The 20,334-nt window shown below is 41.4% G+C and overlaps 2 protein-coding genes across 2 annotated transcripts in view; both read right to left on the minus strand.

Moving 5' to 3' along the window:
* The window catches only part of LOC125461604 (uncharacterized protein C20orf85-like), a 43,501-nt gene extending 31,358 nt beyond the window's left edge, over positions 1-12,143 (minus strand). Inside the window, exon 1 of the mRNA XM_048550530.2 lies at positions 12,048-12,143. Within this exon, the coding sequence (XP_048406487.1) occupies positions 12,048-12,055 (8 nt within the window). The 5' untranslated portion in view covers positions 12,056-12,143. The remainder of the gene's footprint in view (positions 1-12,047) is intronic.
* adtrp1 (androgen dependent TFPI regulating protein 1) overlaps positions 12,066-20,334 on the minus strand; it is a 32,382-nt gene continuing 24,113 nt past the window's right edge. Inside the window, exon 8 of the transcript XR_007249514.2 lies at positions 12,066-12,143. The gene's annotated coding sequence lies outside the window, so the exon portion shown is untranslated. The remainder of the gene's footprint in view (positions 12,144-20,334) is intronic.

The raw sequence follows: 20,334 nt of genomic DNA on the forward strand, positions 1-20,334 counted from the left end.
GCAATCACCTACAGACTCACCCAAAGTTCTGACACCTAGTTCTCAAGAATGTTCACTGGACCCAAAACTTGAACTCAGTTCTGTCTCCACAGATGCTGCCAGACCTGCTGTGTTTCTCCAGCAATTTCTGTTTTTGTTTCAGGCTGAGGAGAGTCCTTGGGTGAATAAGATTATGAGGGGCATGGACAGGGAAGAAAGGAAGTAGCTGCTTCCCTTACTTGAAAGATCATCAATATCAATAATTTTAATTTGAAAGCAGGAGGTTTAGAACAGACTTGAGGAAAAGTATTTTCACCCACAGGATGTTGGGGTTCTGGAATGCGCTGCCTGGGAGGGTAGTTTAGGTACTTGGACGAGCACTCGAAATACTGTAACATCCAAGGCTGTGGGCCAAGTATTGGAAATTAATCTCAATTAATTTCACCTGGGTAGATAGGTCAGCACAGACCCAATGCTCCAAAGAACCTCCCCTATGTTGTGTGTCACTAAATTAGCCCCTCACCTTCAGACCAAGTCCCTGTGTTTTAGATTTACCTATGTGCGGAAGCAATCTTTCACTGTGTTGATTATTGTTGGAACGGAAGGGGGAGTTAGCTCCTTTGGGTGACCCTCCTACCCATTGTTGGCATTTAACCTTAGATCAGATCACTCACCATGAACGCTCTCCCACCCTCTAAATCACATCCCCACGCCATCATCCTCTACATTGTTTAGTCTGCCAGGCAGGCCCATACAAAATCCCAGATTCACTCGAAGCACATGCTCCAACTTCCTTCAGGACTGTTTCCAATCCCAGCTGTGGCACTACATGATTCCGGCACTGCTAAGGCTACAGAACCACCAGCCACAGATTATCTGTTCATTTCATTTGTAGTTTTTGCATTGTCTACTCTGAACTCCCCATTCACTTTCTGTAAGGACCAACACCCTACTTACAAAATCCCTTTTTAAATCCCTACAGAAACTTCTGTCAGATAAAGGAAAAGTGAATGCTGTCTGAAAACTATACTTGGTGGTACAGAACTGTTACGGTGCAGAAAGAGGTCATTAGGCCCCATCATACCTGCACTTCTTCTGTTCCATTGTGCCAATATCCTGCCTTTTCCCCATATCCCTGTGCACCATTTTAACCAAATCCCTCTTAAATGCCTCAAATGAACATGCCTTCACCACAATTCCAGGCAGTGCAATCTGTACCCTCACTACTCCATGTGTGAGAAGAACTTTTTCTCTCACATCTGCCTTGGTTCATTTACAGACCACTTTGAATTTATGCCTTGGAGATCGTTTTTTTTTAACGAGTGGGAACAGTTTCTCCCTATTTACTCTGTCCAACCTACTCATGATTTTGCAAACCTCTCCCAAGTCTCCTATCAGTCTTCCTTCCAAGGTGAACAATCCCAATTTCTTTGATGTTTCCTCATAGCTTAAGTTTCTAATTGCTGGAACCATTCTTGTAAATTGCTTCTGTGATTTTCTGGTTGCAGTATTCAATGATTTTATTGATGATGTTAACTGTTTCTCTGATCAATGTAACTTCTTCATTGCTTAAGCCGGTGGGTGAAGCTAGAGAGCTAATAAACCAGCTAAGCTTCTAGAAAAGGCCTGGATTCTAGCTGAGACCATGTGTGTACACAAAATCCTATTCTTTCTCAGAAATTTGTAAATATTGTGATTTAACCTCTTGCAGATACGGAACTAGTGACATCCCTGCATTGCTTTGATATAAATCAAGAATCTAAAATATATAGTGAATATAAAATAGTAGGAAAATGACATATAAGTGAAGAAAGACAAAATTTGATTGTGCTGGTCAGTGAAAGTGTGACGCTGTTAAGTGTGCAGTGAATTGAGGATGATTTATTAATTTATTCATGGTAGGGGATTGGAACCTATGCAAAGAATCAGAAGAAGGGGAACCAAAGACAAAAACAAAAGGCAGAAAGGAGAATAAGAAGAGACGAGCAGGGAATCAAAGGCCAAGATCAAACAGATTTGCCGTGAAAAACAAGGGGAACAGGGCAAGTAATGTAAAAAGGTAAGTCTTAGGGCAGTGTTCCTTAATGAGTGGAGGTATTGCATTAGAGTGCATATATTAATTGTGTAAAATAGATGAAAACAGGTCTGATACAGTTGAAATTACAGAGACATGACTGCAGGGTGACGAGGGATAAGATCTGGATATCCAGGAGTATTCAGTATTTAGGAATTTGTGTTGTTGGTTAAAGAGGAAATTAACATAATAGTGATAAAAGGATATCACCTTTGACAATGTATAATCTGAAATAGGAACAGCTGAGAAACACCAAGGGGGAAAGAAAAATCATTAGTGGGAGCTGTATACAGATTCCAAACTCTGGGGCTGATGTTGGGAATGACATGAAACAGGAACTTAGAAATATATGCAATAAAGGAACATCTGTAATTATGGGTGACTTTAATTTGCATATAGGTTAGGCAAATCAAATTAGTAACAATAGAGAAGGAATTCCTGGAGTGTAGACGGGATTGTTTTCTGGACCAATAAGTTAAGGAACCAACTCAAGAACAGGCCATCCTAGACTGGGTATTGTGTAATCGGATAGCAATAATTGGTAATCTAGTTGCAACAGACCCCTTGGGGATAAGTGACGAGAATATGAAAGAATTCCTAAACAAGCTAGAGAGCGATGTAGTTGATTCTGAGGCTAGGGTCCTGAGTCTAAATAAAGGAAACAATGATGGTACGATCTGGCTACAGTAGATCGGGGAACATTAACTAAAGAGATGGTGGTGGAAAGGCAATGGCAAACATTCAAAGCGCACTTGGGTGAGCCGCAACAATCATTCTTTCTGTCTGGTGCAAGGTGGCTGAACAGGGGAAGTTAGATATAGTATTAGATCCAAGGGAGTAGCATACAAATTGGCCAGAAAAAAAACAGACCTGAGGAATGAGAGCAGTTTAGAATTCAGCAAAGGAGGATGAAGGAATTGATTAAGAAAGGGAAAATAGAGTATAAGAGCAAGCTTGCAGGGAATATAAGACTGCCAAAGTTTTTATGGCTATGTAAAGACTAAAAGCTTGGTGAGACAAATGCAGGCCCTTACAAGTTGAAATAGGGAATTTATAACAGGAAACAAAAAAAATCGCTGACCAATTCAATACATACTTTTGTTCTGTGTTCAGGATCAGCAGGAACAGTTGGATGATAAGCATGATGTAATGAGTGATGGACTAGTTCGAAGGCTGAATGGCCTACTCCTGGTTCCATATTCTACATTTCCATGTCATGGGATGACAAATCTGATATGATTTGATTTGATTTATTTATTGTCATGTGCACCAAAGAACAGTGAAAAGCTTTGTTTGCAAGCAGTACAGGCAGATCACAGTAAGCAAGAACATACAGATCATAGGTCTTCATAAAAAAGATACCTCTCTTGAGATGTTAATGTGATAACATCCCATTGATTTCTATTCTTCTAGAAATTAAAGTCTTTTATCTACCGACACATAGGTATGCAGGCACTGCCCTGAAGCTTCCTGCCCAGCTAGGAATTCAGTGTAGCTAGTGTAAAACTTTTGTAACTCCTTATCTTCCCACACATTGGTATGCAGACACTGTCTTAAGCTTCCTGACTGAATAAAATTAGAATTAAACTGTTTCAAATAGGGTTAGTTGGGGAACATTTGTAAAGGTGTGAGACCTCTAAAGCATGTAACTTCTGTCGCTGACAAAGGGGCCAGGGCACTGACTTTGTTCTAGCCAGACACATTGGCAACTTGAAATCACAATCTGTCCCAATAACAACTTGAAATCGCCTCCTGCCATTAGCAGCCACTTCACTAGCAATTGATACCATATCCTGGTCTTTTATGTTCTGGATGTAATAATTGTTTGGTATCCTGTCTTTGTCTGTTGTAGTAATTATTTTATGTATCATGTCATTGTAATGTGTGAAATCGTTTTATGTACCATGTCTTTTGTAAAGTATAAAAAGTGGGGTCCGCTGCTCGGGAAGAATTACTTGTGAGACTCTGCACTCTGTGCCGGGTTAAGTACAGTGATTCTCCACAGCTTGTACTTGCTTGGTAATAAAAGGATTTGTGTTTTTTTAAGCAGGTCAGTGTCTTGTTATTGCATCAGTCCGTGAGGGTCTCCGAAAACGAACCTGACACTCTCACCCAGAAGATGTGCCAGGCTCAAATGCATTTGGAACAGCAAATTGCCACAGAACAAGGGCATTATAATTGCTGCTGGGACACTGAACATTGAACTTTCTGACTTCTGAAATGGCTACTCTCCTGCATCCCCCTCACCTGCAACCAGACTCACTTTGAGGGAGGGCATTTGATTCTGATTGCTGAGTGCAAAGACTGTGGAAAACTGCAGCACAGAGGGATTTGAGAGTCCTTGTGCATGAATTATGAAAAGCTAAGCAGCCAAGTTCAGCTGGTATTCAGTGATTGAGGATCATTGGATTAGTCATGATCTCATGAATGGCAGAGCAGCCTTAATGGTCTGAACAGCCTACTTCTGCTCCTATATCTTCCAGCCTTAAAAACAGAAAGTACTCAGCAGATTTGGCAATATCTGAAGAAAATATGAGTTTATGCACCTTGGCAGGAAGAATAGAGGAGCTGAACATTATTTAAATGCAGAAAACTACAGTGCAGAGGAATCTGGGATCCCTGCCCATGAATCACAAAAAGCTAGCATCTAGTTCAATGGGCAATAGGAAAGACAAATGGACTTTATTTCAAAAAGAATGGAGTACAAAAGCTAAAACTGAACAAGGCAATAGTTAGACCACAGCTGAAATACTATAAACTGTTTTGGTTGCCATATCTAAAGAAAGATATACTGGCATTGAATGCAGACCAGGTATGGAGGGGCTGTCTTATGAAGAGGATAAGTAGGTTCATTCCAGTATCCATGGAATTTAGAAGAATGAGAGGTGAGTTTATTGAAACAAGCAAACTTCTTAGGGAACCTGACAAGTTAGATGTGGTAAGGAATAAAAACAAAGTTGCTGGAGAAGCTTACCAGGTCTAGCAGCACCTGTGAAGGAAAAAACAGACTTAACATTTTGGGTCCGGTGATCCTTTCTTTCTGAGGAAGGGTCATCGGACCCAAAACGTTAACTCTGTTTTTTACTTCACAAATGCTGCCAGACCTGCTGAGCTCTTCCAGCAACTTTGTTTTTGGTCCTGATTTACAGCATCCCTAGTTCTTTTGGTTTTTATTTAGATGTGGTAAGATTGTTTCCCCTTGTAGGGCATGATCTCAGAATAAAAGGGTCACACATTTATGATAGAGGTGAGGAGGAATTCCTCTCAGGGGATGGTGAATCTGTGGAATTTTCTACTGCAAAGGTCTGTCAAGGTTGGGGTCAGTAAGTATATTCAAGGCTGAGATAGATTTTTAATCAGTAAGGGAATCATGTGTCATGGGGAAAAGTCAGGAACGTGGACCCAAGGATGTTCAAAGCAGCTATGATCTAATTGAATGGTGGAGCAGACAAAATGGGCTGAATGGCCTGCTTCTGCTCTGATGTCATATGGTCTTAAAGGATTCAAAGTGACCCTGATGCTTAGTGAGATCAGAATAGACTTTATCATTGACCATGAAGTTATCTCCACAGCGTTGAATATTTCAGTGCTACATGTGTTTGATTGGCAATTATTGTAGTAGGCATTCCTGAAAGTAGGTGACACAGAGATGTCCTTGACTCTCCAGCCTGAGACCCTGGTCGTCTAAATTAAATAGTGGCCTACATTTTCAGACAACGCCCACCAAGACCTGAAGTCAAGACCTGACCATTGGGGCTAATCTTTTTCTGGTTACACCCTCTCTTTATAATCTCAATGCTGAAATCTTAGAAATCTGGAGCCAAGCTGTGGGTAAAGGAAAGAATGAAGTGATATGGTCTGACTTGTCGTGTGTGGCCACAGTGCAGCCGTCTGTTTCTCAGACTGAATCTCCTGTAAAACTCAACAATCTTGACAGAGCAGTCAAGCTAAGATTATTTGTTCTAGCAAATGCTTCAGCCATTTTCTGTCTCAGACTTATTGCTTTATTTAATGTCACTAAACAGATGTCTGGTTAGGTGCTTTAGATCCTTCAGTGAATGTAAATTTGCACAGTCTATCACAATAAGGATAATGGGATGTGCTCCAATTTGGCGCGATTTGACCAGTGATATTCCTCAGGGATCAGTTCTGGAGCCTTAGCCTCTGACTGTATTTATTGATTCTTTACATGAAGGAATCCTGAATGATGTAGAAATTTTTTTTGCTCATTCTCATGGTTGGATTTTTGTTACCAAGCAAGGGAGCTCAAGTTGGGAAATTACCTGACATGACATACCCAGTTTGGTTTAAAGCCCCCTTTTACACCTATTTTTCAGAGTTTAAATAGGGTGAGGCCCATCGACTCCAGAAGCAGACTGCAGGCAGCAATAAGAGTGGTTGGTTGGAAGCCCTGGCATGGTTCTCCTTATCACAGTTGTATGGTAAAACAGAACTTGAGTATTGCTGAGTATGTCAAACTTTGTCAAAGCATTTCATCTTGCACTCATCAGGGCAGTTCACAAGAATACGAATGTAAGGGGAAATGAACATTTATATTGCAGGAGGGGTGAGTATTGATTGATTGCAAAGTGGACTCTCAATTGGTAGATGTGTTGCCATAAGTCTGCTTGCCATTAAAGCTCACTTTCTGACCAATCTGTACTCTCCTCTCATTCAGTAAATATGTTGTTATCCCTTTCCAAATTCTGTCATGTTATGAATCGTAGAATCGTAGAATCCCTACAGTGTGGAAACAGGCCTTTCGGCCCAACAAGTCCACACCGACCCTCAAAGCATCCCACCCAGACCCAGCCCCCTATAACCCAACTAATCTATGCATCCCTGAAACACCACAGGCAATTTCCCATGGTCTATCCACCTAACCTGCATATCTTTGGACTGTGGGAGGAAACCAGAGCACCCGGAGGAAACCCATGCAGACACGGTGAGAATGTGCAATCTCCACACAGACAGTCACTCAAGGCTGGAATCGAACCTTGGTGCTTGGTGCTGTGATCACTACTACCCATGGAATCTTTTACTATGAGGCCATTAATTGATTGGGCTCATTTTACATTACCAGGTCAAAAGTAGCCAGCCTCCTGGTTGGTTCGAGGACATATTGTTCTAGAAACTGTCTCAAATACACTCTATCAACACATCCTTCAAGCTATCTTTACAGTAAAGATTTGTACACTCTGTACGAAGATTAAAATCTCCTGGTATTATCGTATTACCAATCAAATTCCCTTTTGTTAAAAATTATCTTCTCACCTACTGTGTTGCTACAGTCAGAGCGTCTATTAATTATCCATATTGGTGATCTCACTTCTTTGCTATGTCCTAACTCTCTTCAAACAGATCCTACATCATGATCCTTTAAACCATACCATACTAACAGAGACATGTTAACTACTTTGCCTTTTTATCAATCATAGAGTCACACAGCACGGAAACAGACCTTTCAATCAAACTTGTTCATGGTGACCAAGTTTCCCAAACTCATTTAGTCCCACTTGCCTACATATGGCACGTATCCCTTTTTTATTTGTGTAAATTCTCTTAAATGTTGTAACTGTACCTGCGTCTACTACTTCATCTCGTAGACCATTTTACACACGACCCGCCCTCTGTAAAAATGTGGCCTCTCAGATCCCATTTAAATTTTTCTCCTCTCACCTTAAAAATATGCTCCCTTGTTTTGAACTACCCCATCCTAGTGAAAAGGCTTTTGCTATTTACATGATTTATGTCCTATATGATTTTATAAGCCTCTATAAGGTCTCTCCTCAACTTCCTACACTCCAGTGAAAGAAATCCCAGACTGCCCAGTCTCTCCTTATGACTCAAACATTCAAGTCCCTGCAATATCTGGATAAAGCTTTTCTGAACCTTCTCCAATTTAAAAATATCCTTCCTATAGCAAGGTGACCAGGACTGGACACAATACCCCAAAAGTGGCCTCACTAATGTCCTGTACAACCTCAACATGATGTCCCAACTCCTAAATTCAGTGATCTGAGCAATGAAGGCAAGTGTGCTAAATGCTTTCTTAACCAACTTGTCTACCTGTGATGCAACTTTCTAAAGAACTATGTAGGGGCGGCACGGTGGCTCAGTGGTTAGCACTGCAGCCTCATGGCACCAGGGGCCCAGGTTCAATTCCAGCCTCAGGTGACTGTCTGTGTGGAGTTTGCACATTCTCCCCGTGTCTGCGTGGGTTTGCTCCGGTTGCCTCCCACAGTCCAAAGATGTGCAGGCTAGGTGGATTGGCCATGTTAAATTGCCCATAGTGTTCAGGGGTGTGTGGGTTGTGCGGGAATGGGTCTGGGTGGGATGCGTCACGGGGCGGTGTGGACTTGTTGTACCGAAGGGCCTGTTTCAACACTGTAGGGAATCTAAACTGAACTCCTAGGTCTCTCTCTGTTTGACAAGACTATGCAGGGCCCTACCATTAACTGTCTAAGTCCTGCCCTTGATCATTTTACCAAAATGCAAAACTTCATAGTTATCCAAACTAAATGCCATCTGCCACTCCTCAGCCCATCGCCCCAATTGATCAAGATCTCCCGGTCATCTTAGATAACCTTCTTCAGTGAGAATAGACCAGAATTTTGGTGTCATCCACAAACATACTAACCAAATTCTTATCCAAATCATTTACATAAATGACAAACAACAGTGGACCCAGCACTGATCCCTGTGGAACACCGCTGGTCTAAGGCAGCTCATCCGAGAAACAACCCCCCACTGCTACTCTGTTTCCTTCCGTCAATCCAATTTTGTATCTGTTGGCAGTCTCTCCATGAACCCCGTGTGATCTAACTTTACTAATTAGTCTACTATGAGGAACCTTGTCAAAGGCTTTATCATAGTCCATGTAGATAATGCCTACTGCTCCTCCCTCATCAATCTTTCTGGTTACATCCTCAAAAAGCTTGTCAAGTTTGTGAAACTCGGTTTCCCATGCACAAAGCCATGCTGACTGTCCCTAATTAGTCCTTGCCTCTCCAAATGCATGTAAATCCGATCTCTCAGAATCCCTGCCAACCACTTAACCCCTATTGATGTCAGACTAACTGATTTATAGTTCCCAGCCTTCTTCTTACTGCCTTTCTTAAATAAGGGACAAGAGTAGCCACTGTCCAGTCCTCTGGCACCTCATCCATGGCTTTAGATGGTACAAATATTTGCTAGGGGCCCTGTACTTTCTTTCCTAACTTTCTATAATGTCCTTGGCCATTCACCTTTATGTTTTTTAAGACCCAAGCACCTCGTCTTTTGTCATGTGGACTGTTTTAAATTCCCCAAGTTTCCTAGTTTCCATGTCTTTATCCACTGTAAACCTGACCTGAAATATTTATTTAGTATCTTTCTATCTCCTTGATTCCATGCATACATGCCTTTGTTGATTTTTAAGGGGCTGTATTCATTCTGAAGAAGGTTTAGGCCCGAAACGTTAGCTTTCCTGCTCCTCTGATGATGCTTGGCCTACTGTGTTCATTCAGCTCTCTCCCTTGTTAACTCAGATTCTCCGACATCTGTAGTTCCTACTATCTCTGTATTCATTCCCTAGTTGCTCTTTTGCTCTCAATGCACTTGTAGAATCTCTTTGGATTATCCTTAACCTTATCTGTGAAGGCTATCTCATTATCACCTTTTTGCCCCTGATTGCTCTCTTAAAAATGCCCCTACATCTCTTATGCACTTCAAGAGATCCTTCTGAAGTGTCAAGCATCCTTGAATATTTAGATGCCAGTCATGGCTAGCTTACAAGGTATAGCAGGTAATCAAGAAAGCCAATGGGGGTTGGAGTATAAGAGTAGGAAAGTCTTTCTGCAACTGTAAAGGTGTTGATCAGACCACATCTGGAGTACTGTGAGCAGTCTTTGCCCTCTTACTTAAGGAAAAATACTGTTTCACTGGAGGCAGTTCAGAGAAGCTTCACTATGACCAAATGCTGAACAGGTTGGAACTCTACTCTCCGGAGTTCAGAAGACTGAGAGGTGATCTTGTTGAATTATATAGGATTATCAAGTGTCTTTGCAGACTGAAAGCTGAGGAGATGTTTCCCCTCATAGGAAAGTCTAGGATTAGAGGGCTTAGCCTCAGAATAAAGAGTGCCTATTTATGACTGAGATGAGGAGAAATTTCTTCTTGTCACAGAAAGTTGTGGGGCTGAGTCCTTGAATATATTTAAGGCTGCGATAGATAGATTCTTGATCAGTAGGGGGATAAAGAATTCTCGGAAAATGGCAGGATAATGGATGACGAGTGTTGGATAGTAAAGCAGTTTCAAGGGGCCAAACAACCTACTCCTGTTCTGATTTCTTATGATCTTATTGCAAACATGTCTATGTAGCGACTATCGTATATTCATTTATTTCTATTTGTGGTGGAACTGCCTTTCTAACAGTACTAAGGGTGTTCCTACCCACTGTAGACCGCACTTGTTCAAGAAGGTAGTCTAATATTGCTTTCTTCAGCAAAATTAGGGATGGACAATAATTATTGGCCTAGCCAGTGATGCCAATATCCTGTGAATGAGTTTTTTAAAAAGTTTAACTTGCTGCAAATGTTGAGAGCATTCAGAGAAAGAAACCTAATTCCATCTTTTTGCTGTTCTTGGCTACTTTTTAAAAACTCATTCATGGGACATGACCATTGCTGACTGACCAGCATTTATTGCCCATCCCTAGTTGCCCTTGAGAAAATGGTGGTAAGCTGCCATCTCAAAATGCCATGGTCCACATGTGGTAGGTTGACTCACAATATCCTTAGATTTTGACCCTGCAAACGGGAAAGAGGAGCGATATATTTCCAAGTCAGGATGATGAGTGGCTCGGAGGGAAACTTGCAGTTGGTGGTGCTCCTATGTGTTTGCTGCCCTTGTCCTTCTAGATAGATGTGGTTGTGGATATGAAGGAGCTGTCTAAGGATCTTTGGTGAAATTCTGCAGTGCCATCTTATAGATCATACACATTACTGCTGCAGAGTGTGAATGGTAGAAGGAGTTTGTGGATGTGTGCCAATCTATTGGACTGTTTTGTCCTGAATGGCATCAAGCTTTTTGAATGTTGTTGGAGCTGTGCCCATTCAGGCAAGTAGGAAATATTTCATTACACTTCTAACTTGTGTCACTGTGCCTCCACCTCTGCTGAGACATTGTAAGAGGCACAGCAGTATACAGTAGGAGGGAGTTAGCTAGGGAGTCCTTAACATTGACTGATGGTTTCAGGTTAAACATGGGCAAGGAAATCTCCTGCTGATGAATCAGTAAGGTATGATTCGTGAATATGACTGTGTCAAGCTGTTGCTTGGCTAATCTTTTAGGAAGCTCTCCCAATTTTTGCACTAACCGCCTGATGTTGGTAAGGAGGACTTTGCAGGGTTGACAGGGTTGAACCTGCTATTCCCTTTTCTAGTGCCTAGGTTGAAGCCTTGTGGTCCACCCAGTTTTATTTATTTGTTGAAACTTTGTTGCGATTGATACAACTGAATAGCTTGCTAGGCCATTTCAGAGGGCAGTTGAGAGTCAACCACATTGCTGTGGGTTTGGAACCACATGTAGGCTAGGCTAGGTGAGACTGCAGACTTTCGTGAGCCAGAGGTTTCTTTTCTTACCATTGACAATGTTTTCATGGTTATCAAGAGATTCTTAATTCCAGATTTTTTTTATTGAATTCAAATTCCACTATCTGCCGTGGCAGGATTCAAAATTCATACATCTATGATTTATGATGATTCAAAATTCTCCAGAACATTAGTGATAATACCAGTTGGTAATTGCCTCCTCATTACTCCAATGTTATTTCCTGCTACAATCTTTGGTTTTTACACTCTATCTCTTTTGACACATTTCTACATCCCTATCCGTTCTACTGCCTTATCGTTTTTGTTTAACTTTCCAATCTCACATCAAGTTAACCCATCTTCCTCCCCTCTCCTTCTATTTACTTTAAATTCTCACTATAACCCTAGCTATGTGACTCACCAGTTCATTGATCCCAGCTTAGTTCAGGTGAAGCCCATCCCAAGTATACGGCTCCTTACCACACCAGTGTTTGAATCAGACATCGAAATCTGTGAACTAAAAAAACCAAAGGATTTCAAATGCTGGAAATTAGAAACAAAACCTTCTTTTGATAGAAGAAGCCATTCTGAGGAGGGTCACTGGACTGAAAATGTTAACTTTGCTTTCTCTCCACAGATGCTGCCAGATCTGCTGAGATTTTCCAACAATTTCTGATTTTGTATCTAACTTACTGTTCTTCATGACTCATGACAATTTGCATGTCGTTTTGATAGTAACCCAGAGATTACTGCCTTTCAGGACGACATTGACTACAACACTATACAACGCTGTTATGGTAACCTCTGCAAGACATGTCATATCTTCGACATGGGCATTACCATCGCACGTGGGAACACCACCCACCATGTGCATGGCAAATACTCATGTGACTCAGCCAATGTTGTCTATCTCGTACACTGCAGGCAGGATGCCCCGAGACATGATATATTGGTGACACCATGCAGACGGTACAACAATGGATGAATGGAGGCTGTGCAACAATTGCCAAAGAGGGATGTTCCCTCCAAGGGGGTGCACTTCGGTGATATTTGGCCTCAGATCTTCAGGTAAACATCGCCTAAGGCGGACTCTGGGATATAAAATAGTGCAGAGTCACTGGGCAGAGGCTGAGAGCAAAGCTCAGTATTCACAATGGTGGCCTCAAACGGGATGTCACACAACAAGTGACCCCATCACACAATATACACACACACACACTCACGTACACACACACATTCACTCGCCCACACACACACATTCACTCACACACTGTCTCTCACATATACAGACACATTCACACACATTCACTCACACACTCACATACACACACTCACAATCACACACACTAACTCTCACACACTCACTCAGACACACGCAAACACACACACACTCACTCAGACACACACACACATTCACTCACACACACTAACAGACACACTCATTCAAACATATACACTCACACACACACATACACGCACACATTTACTCCCATACACTCACTCACACACATACACACATTCACTCACACACACATACTCACAACACATTCACTCAGACACACTCACATACACACACACACAAAACACACACACACACTCACACACACACATTCACTCAAACGCACTCACACATACACACTCACACACATACTCACTTACACATATTCACTCAAACACACTGACATATACTCACACATATACACACACACTCACTCACATACATTCATTCACACACACACTCACCTACACACTCACTCATACACACACACTCATTTACACACACTCTCACACACACTCACACACATTCATTGACACACATTCACTTGCATACATTCACTCGCACACACTCACTCAGACATACAGACACATTTACTCACACACACTAACATACACACTCACTCTCATACAAACACACTCACTCACACACGCACACACACATTCATTCATTCACACACACTCACACACAAACCCACTCACTCACACACATTCACTCACATGTACTGACATACACACACACTCACTCACACATACATTCATTCACACACTCACCCACACACACTCACTCGCATACACACATTCACCCACATACATTCATTCGCACACACTCACTCACACACACATTCATTCATACACTCTCTCTCACATACACACACGCTTCACTATCACACACTCATACACACACTCACAATCATACACAATAACTCTCACACACTCACTCAGACACAAACACACACATTCACTCATACACACTAACTCACACCCAGTCACACACATACAGTTACACATTCACTCACACAGTCTCACACGCACTCACTCTCTCACACACACATACACACACACACTCTCTCTCACACATATACTCTCTCCCTCACACACTCACACACATACAGACTCACACATACACATACACATTCACTCACACACACATACACATTCAGTCACACACACTCTCTCTCACAAACATGCACGCACTCACAACACATTCACTCACACACACACTCAGACACACACACACACACACGCACTTACTCTCACACACACACTGAGGCTGAAAGCAAAGTTCAGTACCCACAATGGCAGCCTCAAACGGGATGTTGCATGACAAATGACCCGACCACACAATAGACACACACACACACACACACACACACACACACACACTCACTCTCACACAAACACACTCACTCACACACACACACACATTCATTCACACACACTCACACACAAACCCACTCACTCACACACATTCACTCACACATACTGACACACACACACTCACTCACACATACATTCATTCACACACTCACCCACACACACTCACTCGCATACATACACAAACACTCACATACACACACATTCATTCACACACACTCACTTACACATGTACACACACACTCTCTCTCTTCCCACCCCACACTCACACACACAGACACACACACTCTCTCTCTGTCTCACACACACTCTCTCTCTCACACACACACACACACACACACACACACACACACACACACACACAGTTACACATACATATGTGAATCTATGGGGTGAATTTTTATTTGCAGATATGTTCTTTTTTTTCAAAAAGCTCACAATTTATAGACAGTCAGTCAATGTGGTGTTTTATGAATTCCTACTTTAGACATAAAACCAGTCTGACTCTAAACCAAAACACCAAACAGATTCTAAACAAGGCCTCATACCTAAAATGTATTGTCTGACCTAAAATGTCACCTCTTCTTTACACTGATAAAACCTTTAGTTCGCTCAGGACAGGACTCTGGATTGAAAGAAATTTGGGGATTTACGTATACAAATTAATCAATTAAAACCTTGTAACTGATTAAAGTTTTAACAGCATCTTAGGTTAGTTTAATACATCCTCATCAGTTGTGTGACCCTTTGACCTTTCAGCTATAAATTCAGTGTCTGAAATTTCTTCTCTCACTAACACCTTAAGAAGGAGTAATACTCTGAAAGCTTGTGTTTCCAAATAAACTTGTTGGACTATAGCTCTCTGATGAAGGGTCTGGGCCCGAAACGTCAGCTTTTGTGCTCCTGAGATGCTGCTTGGCCTGCTGTGTTCATCCAGCCTCACATTTTATTATATTGTTGGACTATAACTTGGGGCTGTGTGATTTCTGACCTTGTCCACCCGAGTGCAACACCAGCACCTCCACATCAAGTGAAAGAAGAAGTACATGAGAGGCTAATATACAAAAAACCAGTTATTAATCTTTGGTATTTGCTCCAGAGGAGGAAATGGTTCCTGTGAAATTTGCGGGAATACATAGAGGAATACACGGATATAGCATATTGAAGAGGGATAGAAAAAAACAAGAAAGGAGAAAACAGCTCAATATTCATTAAAGTAGCAACTTGTGCGGTACAGTGGGAGATTTAGATAAAGTGAACAACAGAGAGTGGGAGATCAAAGTGTTCTGTTATTAGTGTGCAGGAAGGAAATCTGCGATTAGATCAACGAGGGAATAGAGGTAAAGGTTAAAGTCTGCAATGAAGGAAGAAATTACCACTTACCTGTATAACAAAGAAAATGTTTAACAGGTTTTTTTAGGAATGCTTGTGTTGCACAAAACCGACAGAATTAATTCTTTCAAGGTACAACACTGACCTACATAAACCGGGAGGGAGAGTTTAAGGACACAAACTGTGAAACAAGACCTCTATTTTAGCTAATAAAATGTGAGGCTGGATGAACACATTTTATTTTATTATCTTGGAATCTCCAGCATCTGCAGTTCCCATTACCTCTATTTTAGCCTCCATTTGAAATAAAGGGCATGGTCAACTGAAGGACACGCTCCTTGGAGAACGCATGAGATATCAAAAGGCAGCCTGATCCTTGAAGAATATTAAACAACGGAAATCAAACGTAAGGATTTAAAAGTTCAAGAGGGGTGTTGTGTCTGGTCCTGTAGTTCAGCAAGAGGGAACTGATGATCCTGTGGGAAAGAGTAGGGATTCCCACACTAATATCACACAAACAGCAAGTCTGACAGGGAAGTTAGGAGCTGGGATGAGACATTAGTCGCAGAAGAATGAACCAACTGATTAAACAGGATCACGTTGGAACTGAGGACTCTGAAGAAAGCAGAAACCAGAGTCGGACCTCGCAGTTGAAACGAGGCATTCTCCAAAAACACAGCAGGTGATTCTGGGAATGCAGTTTCATGGGATTGTCCATGATGTTCAGAGTTGAAGAAGTTAAGAGAATCTGACCGTAGCCTCTGAGTGACAACATCCAAAATTGCAACACCAACTTCCATACCTGGAGTGGGCATGTCTTCAGTAGCTCTCCTCTAAACTCAACACTCTCCAATTTGTCAGACTGCTTATCTGACATCCAGTATTGGATAAACAGATACTTTGGAATATTTGCAGCCCAATCTTTAATACAAATGGTGTTCACCACCTAACAACTTCACCTTAATCTCCAAAAGTAAGTGACGTTGAACCAACTTGTTCACAACTTCAGTGTCAGAGCTGACTCTGAGGTGAACTTTTGATTGCGTATCTACACCATCACAAAGGCTATCTATTTCCACCCTGATAACGCCATTGATTTTGCTCAAACTTGACACTAATGGGTTGCTGAAACCCTCACTCATGCCTTTCTTACCTCCAGTCTTCACTATTCCAACACACTCCTGGCCACTGTCCATATTATGCTTCCGTAAATTTCAGCTCATCCAAAACTGCTGATCTTGTTCTGACTCATCCCATCCACGTATCCCATCCACCTATCACTCACGTGTGTTCACTGATTAATGGACCCCAGTCTAACAAAATCTCTCATTCTTGTTTTAAATTCCCTCCATGTCCTCCTGGTAACAAGACAAAGAAGTATGTAGTGAATGGGAAGTTCAAAGGAACATAGGGATTTTGAGGAGCACGTCCACTGATCCCGGAACATGTAAATAGGGTGGTTAAAAAGGAATGTGTAGATTACAACAGCAGGAAGGTTATGTTGGAACTTAGGAAATAGAAAAATCCCATTTTGGTTAGAAAATAGGTGCAGGAGGAGACCATTCAGCCCTTTGAACCTGCACCACCACTCAACATGATCATGGCTGATAATGCAATTTCAGTATTTCACTCCCTCTTACTCTTCATAGCCCTTAATCCCTTTCACCACAAAAGCCACGTCCAACTCCCATTTGAACATATTTAACAAACTGGCCCCAACAAATTTCCGTGGCAATGAATTCCACAGGTTCACAACTCTCTGAAAGAAGAAATTCTTCCCCATCTTTTTGAGCCACGGTTGAGCCAATTTTCCTGTTCAATTTTATGTCAGATTGGAATTTATGTGCACATTCCTCAAATATTAGCCACTGCCTATCCACTGTCCACCTTTTTAGTAAGGTTCCCCAATCCAGTATTGCTAACTCACACCTCATATCTCCTTCTATGTAGATTCAGGGCTCTAGTTTTGGATTCAATTTCTTTATTATCCATCTTAATGAAAAATTCTAGCATTTCGTGGTTACTGTTCTCCTACGGGCCCTACGCAACAAGATTGCTAATTCTTTATCATCACACAATATCTACTCTAGTACTATCTGTTCTCTCTAGTTGGTTCCTCAACATATTGGTCTAAAGAAAATCAAGTATACACTCCAGGAACTCCTCCTCCACGGTGTTACTGCTAGTTTGGTTTGTCCAATCTATGCCAAGATTGAAGTAATCCGTGTTTACAGTTACACACTAAATGCACGCGTCTGTAATTTCCTATTTAATGCCTTAAAGCCTGACATCTCATTTACTGTTTGAGGGCCCATAAACAAAACCACCAACATTTTCTGCCCCTTGGTGGTGCTTCTCTCCATCCATACAGATTCCATATCATAATTGTCCAAGCTAATATCTTCCATCACTATTGCATTTATTTACTCCTAAACTAACAGTGCTACCCCACCACCTTTTCGTATTTGTCTGTCCTTCTCAAATATTAAATACTGCTGGATGTTCAGTTCCCATTTCACCAATCAGCTACGTCTCCATAATCACAACTATACCATAACTGTGTATGTCTATTTTCACAGTTCCATGCATTATGACAGAATGTTTTTAGACTTGTCCTTTAATTAACCATCTTATTAGTCATTTTAGCTTTATTTTGCATTATGGTCCCAATCATTTCTCATCCATGCTTTTTCTTCTGCCTTCCAGTTTTGCTTCTTATTTTTCTATTTTTAGTTTCTGTGCTTGTTTCCTGCTCAGGTGCCCATCAGTCTACCACTCTAGTCAAAACCTCATGTGCACTTTGGCATCAGACCTCGTCAAACTCATCAGATGTAGTTGTCCCTCAAACTCTTCTCTTCGAAGTCCTGGCAGAGGACAGGCATTTCCTTCGCCAGACTGCTTTTTATGTCCACAGTGTAGAGATGTAAATAACAGGAGATAGTTCTGGTTCATGCATCGTATATATTCCTTTGAGGGGGTTCTGTGAAATTCCTTGTCATCCTTCCAAGTGCAATATTCTATGGTCTCTCTGGCTTCTATGTTTTCTCTTTATAATGAAATCCTGCCATACATAAAGTTTTATATCTCTGTAAGAAATTCAGGGCTATGATCTATTCTGATAAGAATATATTGTTATGAAATCTGTTTTCTGTCATATTTATCTATGCTGTGTAAGCTTGTGAGCTTTGAGTATGTTAACATTTAGGTAACTTTGTGTTCCAGTATACAATCTGAAATACAGTCTTAAATGTTAAATCTGTTTCTTAACAGTCTTAAATGTTAATTCTGTTTCTCTCGCTACAGATACTGCCAGACCTGAGTTTCTCCTGCGTTTCCATAATCCATTGTAATTTGTTTTTATATTAGTTACAATCTGCCTTGCAATTGGAGTGGAGCTTGTTGTAAGATTTTCAATAGGTCACAAAAATATTCCTCAAAACTGAACAGTTCATGGGTTAGAATCAAGAGTTGGAAAGACAACAGAAGATATGGGATAAGAGACAAAAGAATAAGCTCCATACAGGAAAGCTCTGGGAATCACTGAGGACTAGAGGGACTTTGGGTGTATATGTATAGTAGTCTCTTGTTATCAGAACAGATGGATAGAATTGTGAAGCAAGCATATGGAATACTTATCATCATTAGTCTGAAGACAAAGCAACCCTCTAGAGCTATGGTGACTTTACCTTTAATGATAAAACCAGCTTTGTATTCTGAACTCCGGCTAACTGAATTTAAATTACACCAGCCACTATAGTGGAATTTGAACCACATTGCTTTAAACACAGAATTAGCCTTCGCCTCTGGATTACTGATCCAGTAACATTACCATTCTGGCATGCTTCCACGTAGCAACAAACATTCATACTTGGGCACCCACCCCTTGCAACTCTGAGAAAAGAAATTCCTCCTCATCTTGGTCTTAAATTAGTGTCACTTTATTCTGAGATTATGCCCTCTGGTCCTAGACACTTCCAGGAGAGGAAGCATCTTCTTAGCATTTACCTTGTCAAGCCTCTTAAGAATATTTCAATGAGAAGTTGCATTCCAGCTCTGATCCCTGTGGAATCCCTCTGGTTACAGGTTGCCAACCTGAAAAGGAACCCCTTATTCCCAACAACTGTTTCCTGCCCATTAGCCAATTCTTTATCCATGCCATTATTCTACTTCTAACACCGTGGGCTCTTGTCTTATTATTTAACCCATTTGTGAGGTATCTTGTTAAATGCCTCCTGGAAGTCCAAACACAATATATCTTCTGGCTCGCCTTTAACCACCTTTAGTTGAGACTTCCTCAAAAAACAACACTGTCTGTGTTTGAGTGATAATGGGAACTGCAGATGCTGGAGACTCCAAGATAACAAAGTGTGGAGCTGGATGAACACAGCAGGCCAAGCAGCATCTCTGGAGCACAAAAGCTGACATTTCGTGGCCTAGACCCTTCATCAGAGAGGAGGATGGGGCGAGGGAACTGGAATAAATAGGGAGGGGGAGGCGGACCGAAGATGGAGAGAAAAGAAGATAAGTGGAGAGGAGAGTAGAGGTGGGGAGGGAGGGAGGGGACAGGTCAAGGAGGCGGGATGAGGTGGTAGGTAGGAAATGGAGGTGCTGCTTGAGGTAACACTGTCTGTGTTTGATTAGATTATGACTTCCCCAATATGTTATTACTTTCTTAATTAATGATTCCAATACTAATCCATCAAAAGATGTTAGGTTAATTGGTT

The sequence above is a fragment of the Stegostoma tigrinum genome, chromosome 19, assembly GCF_030684315.1.
Source record: "Stegostoma tigrinum isolate sSteTig4 chromosome 19, sSteTig4.hap1, whole genome shotgun sequence".
Lineage (NCBI taxonomy): Eukaryota > Metazoa > Chordata > Chondrichthyes > Orectolobiformes > Stegostomatidae > Stegostoma > Stegostoma tigrinum.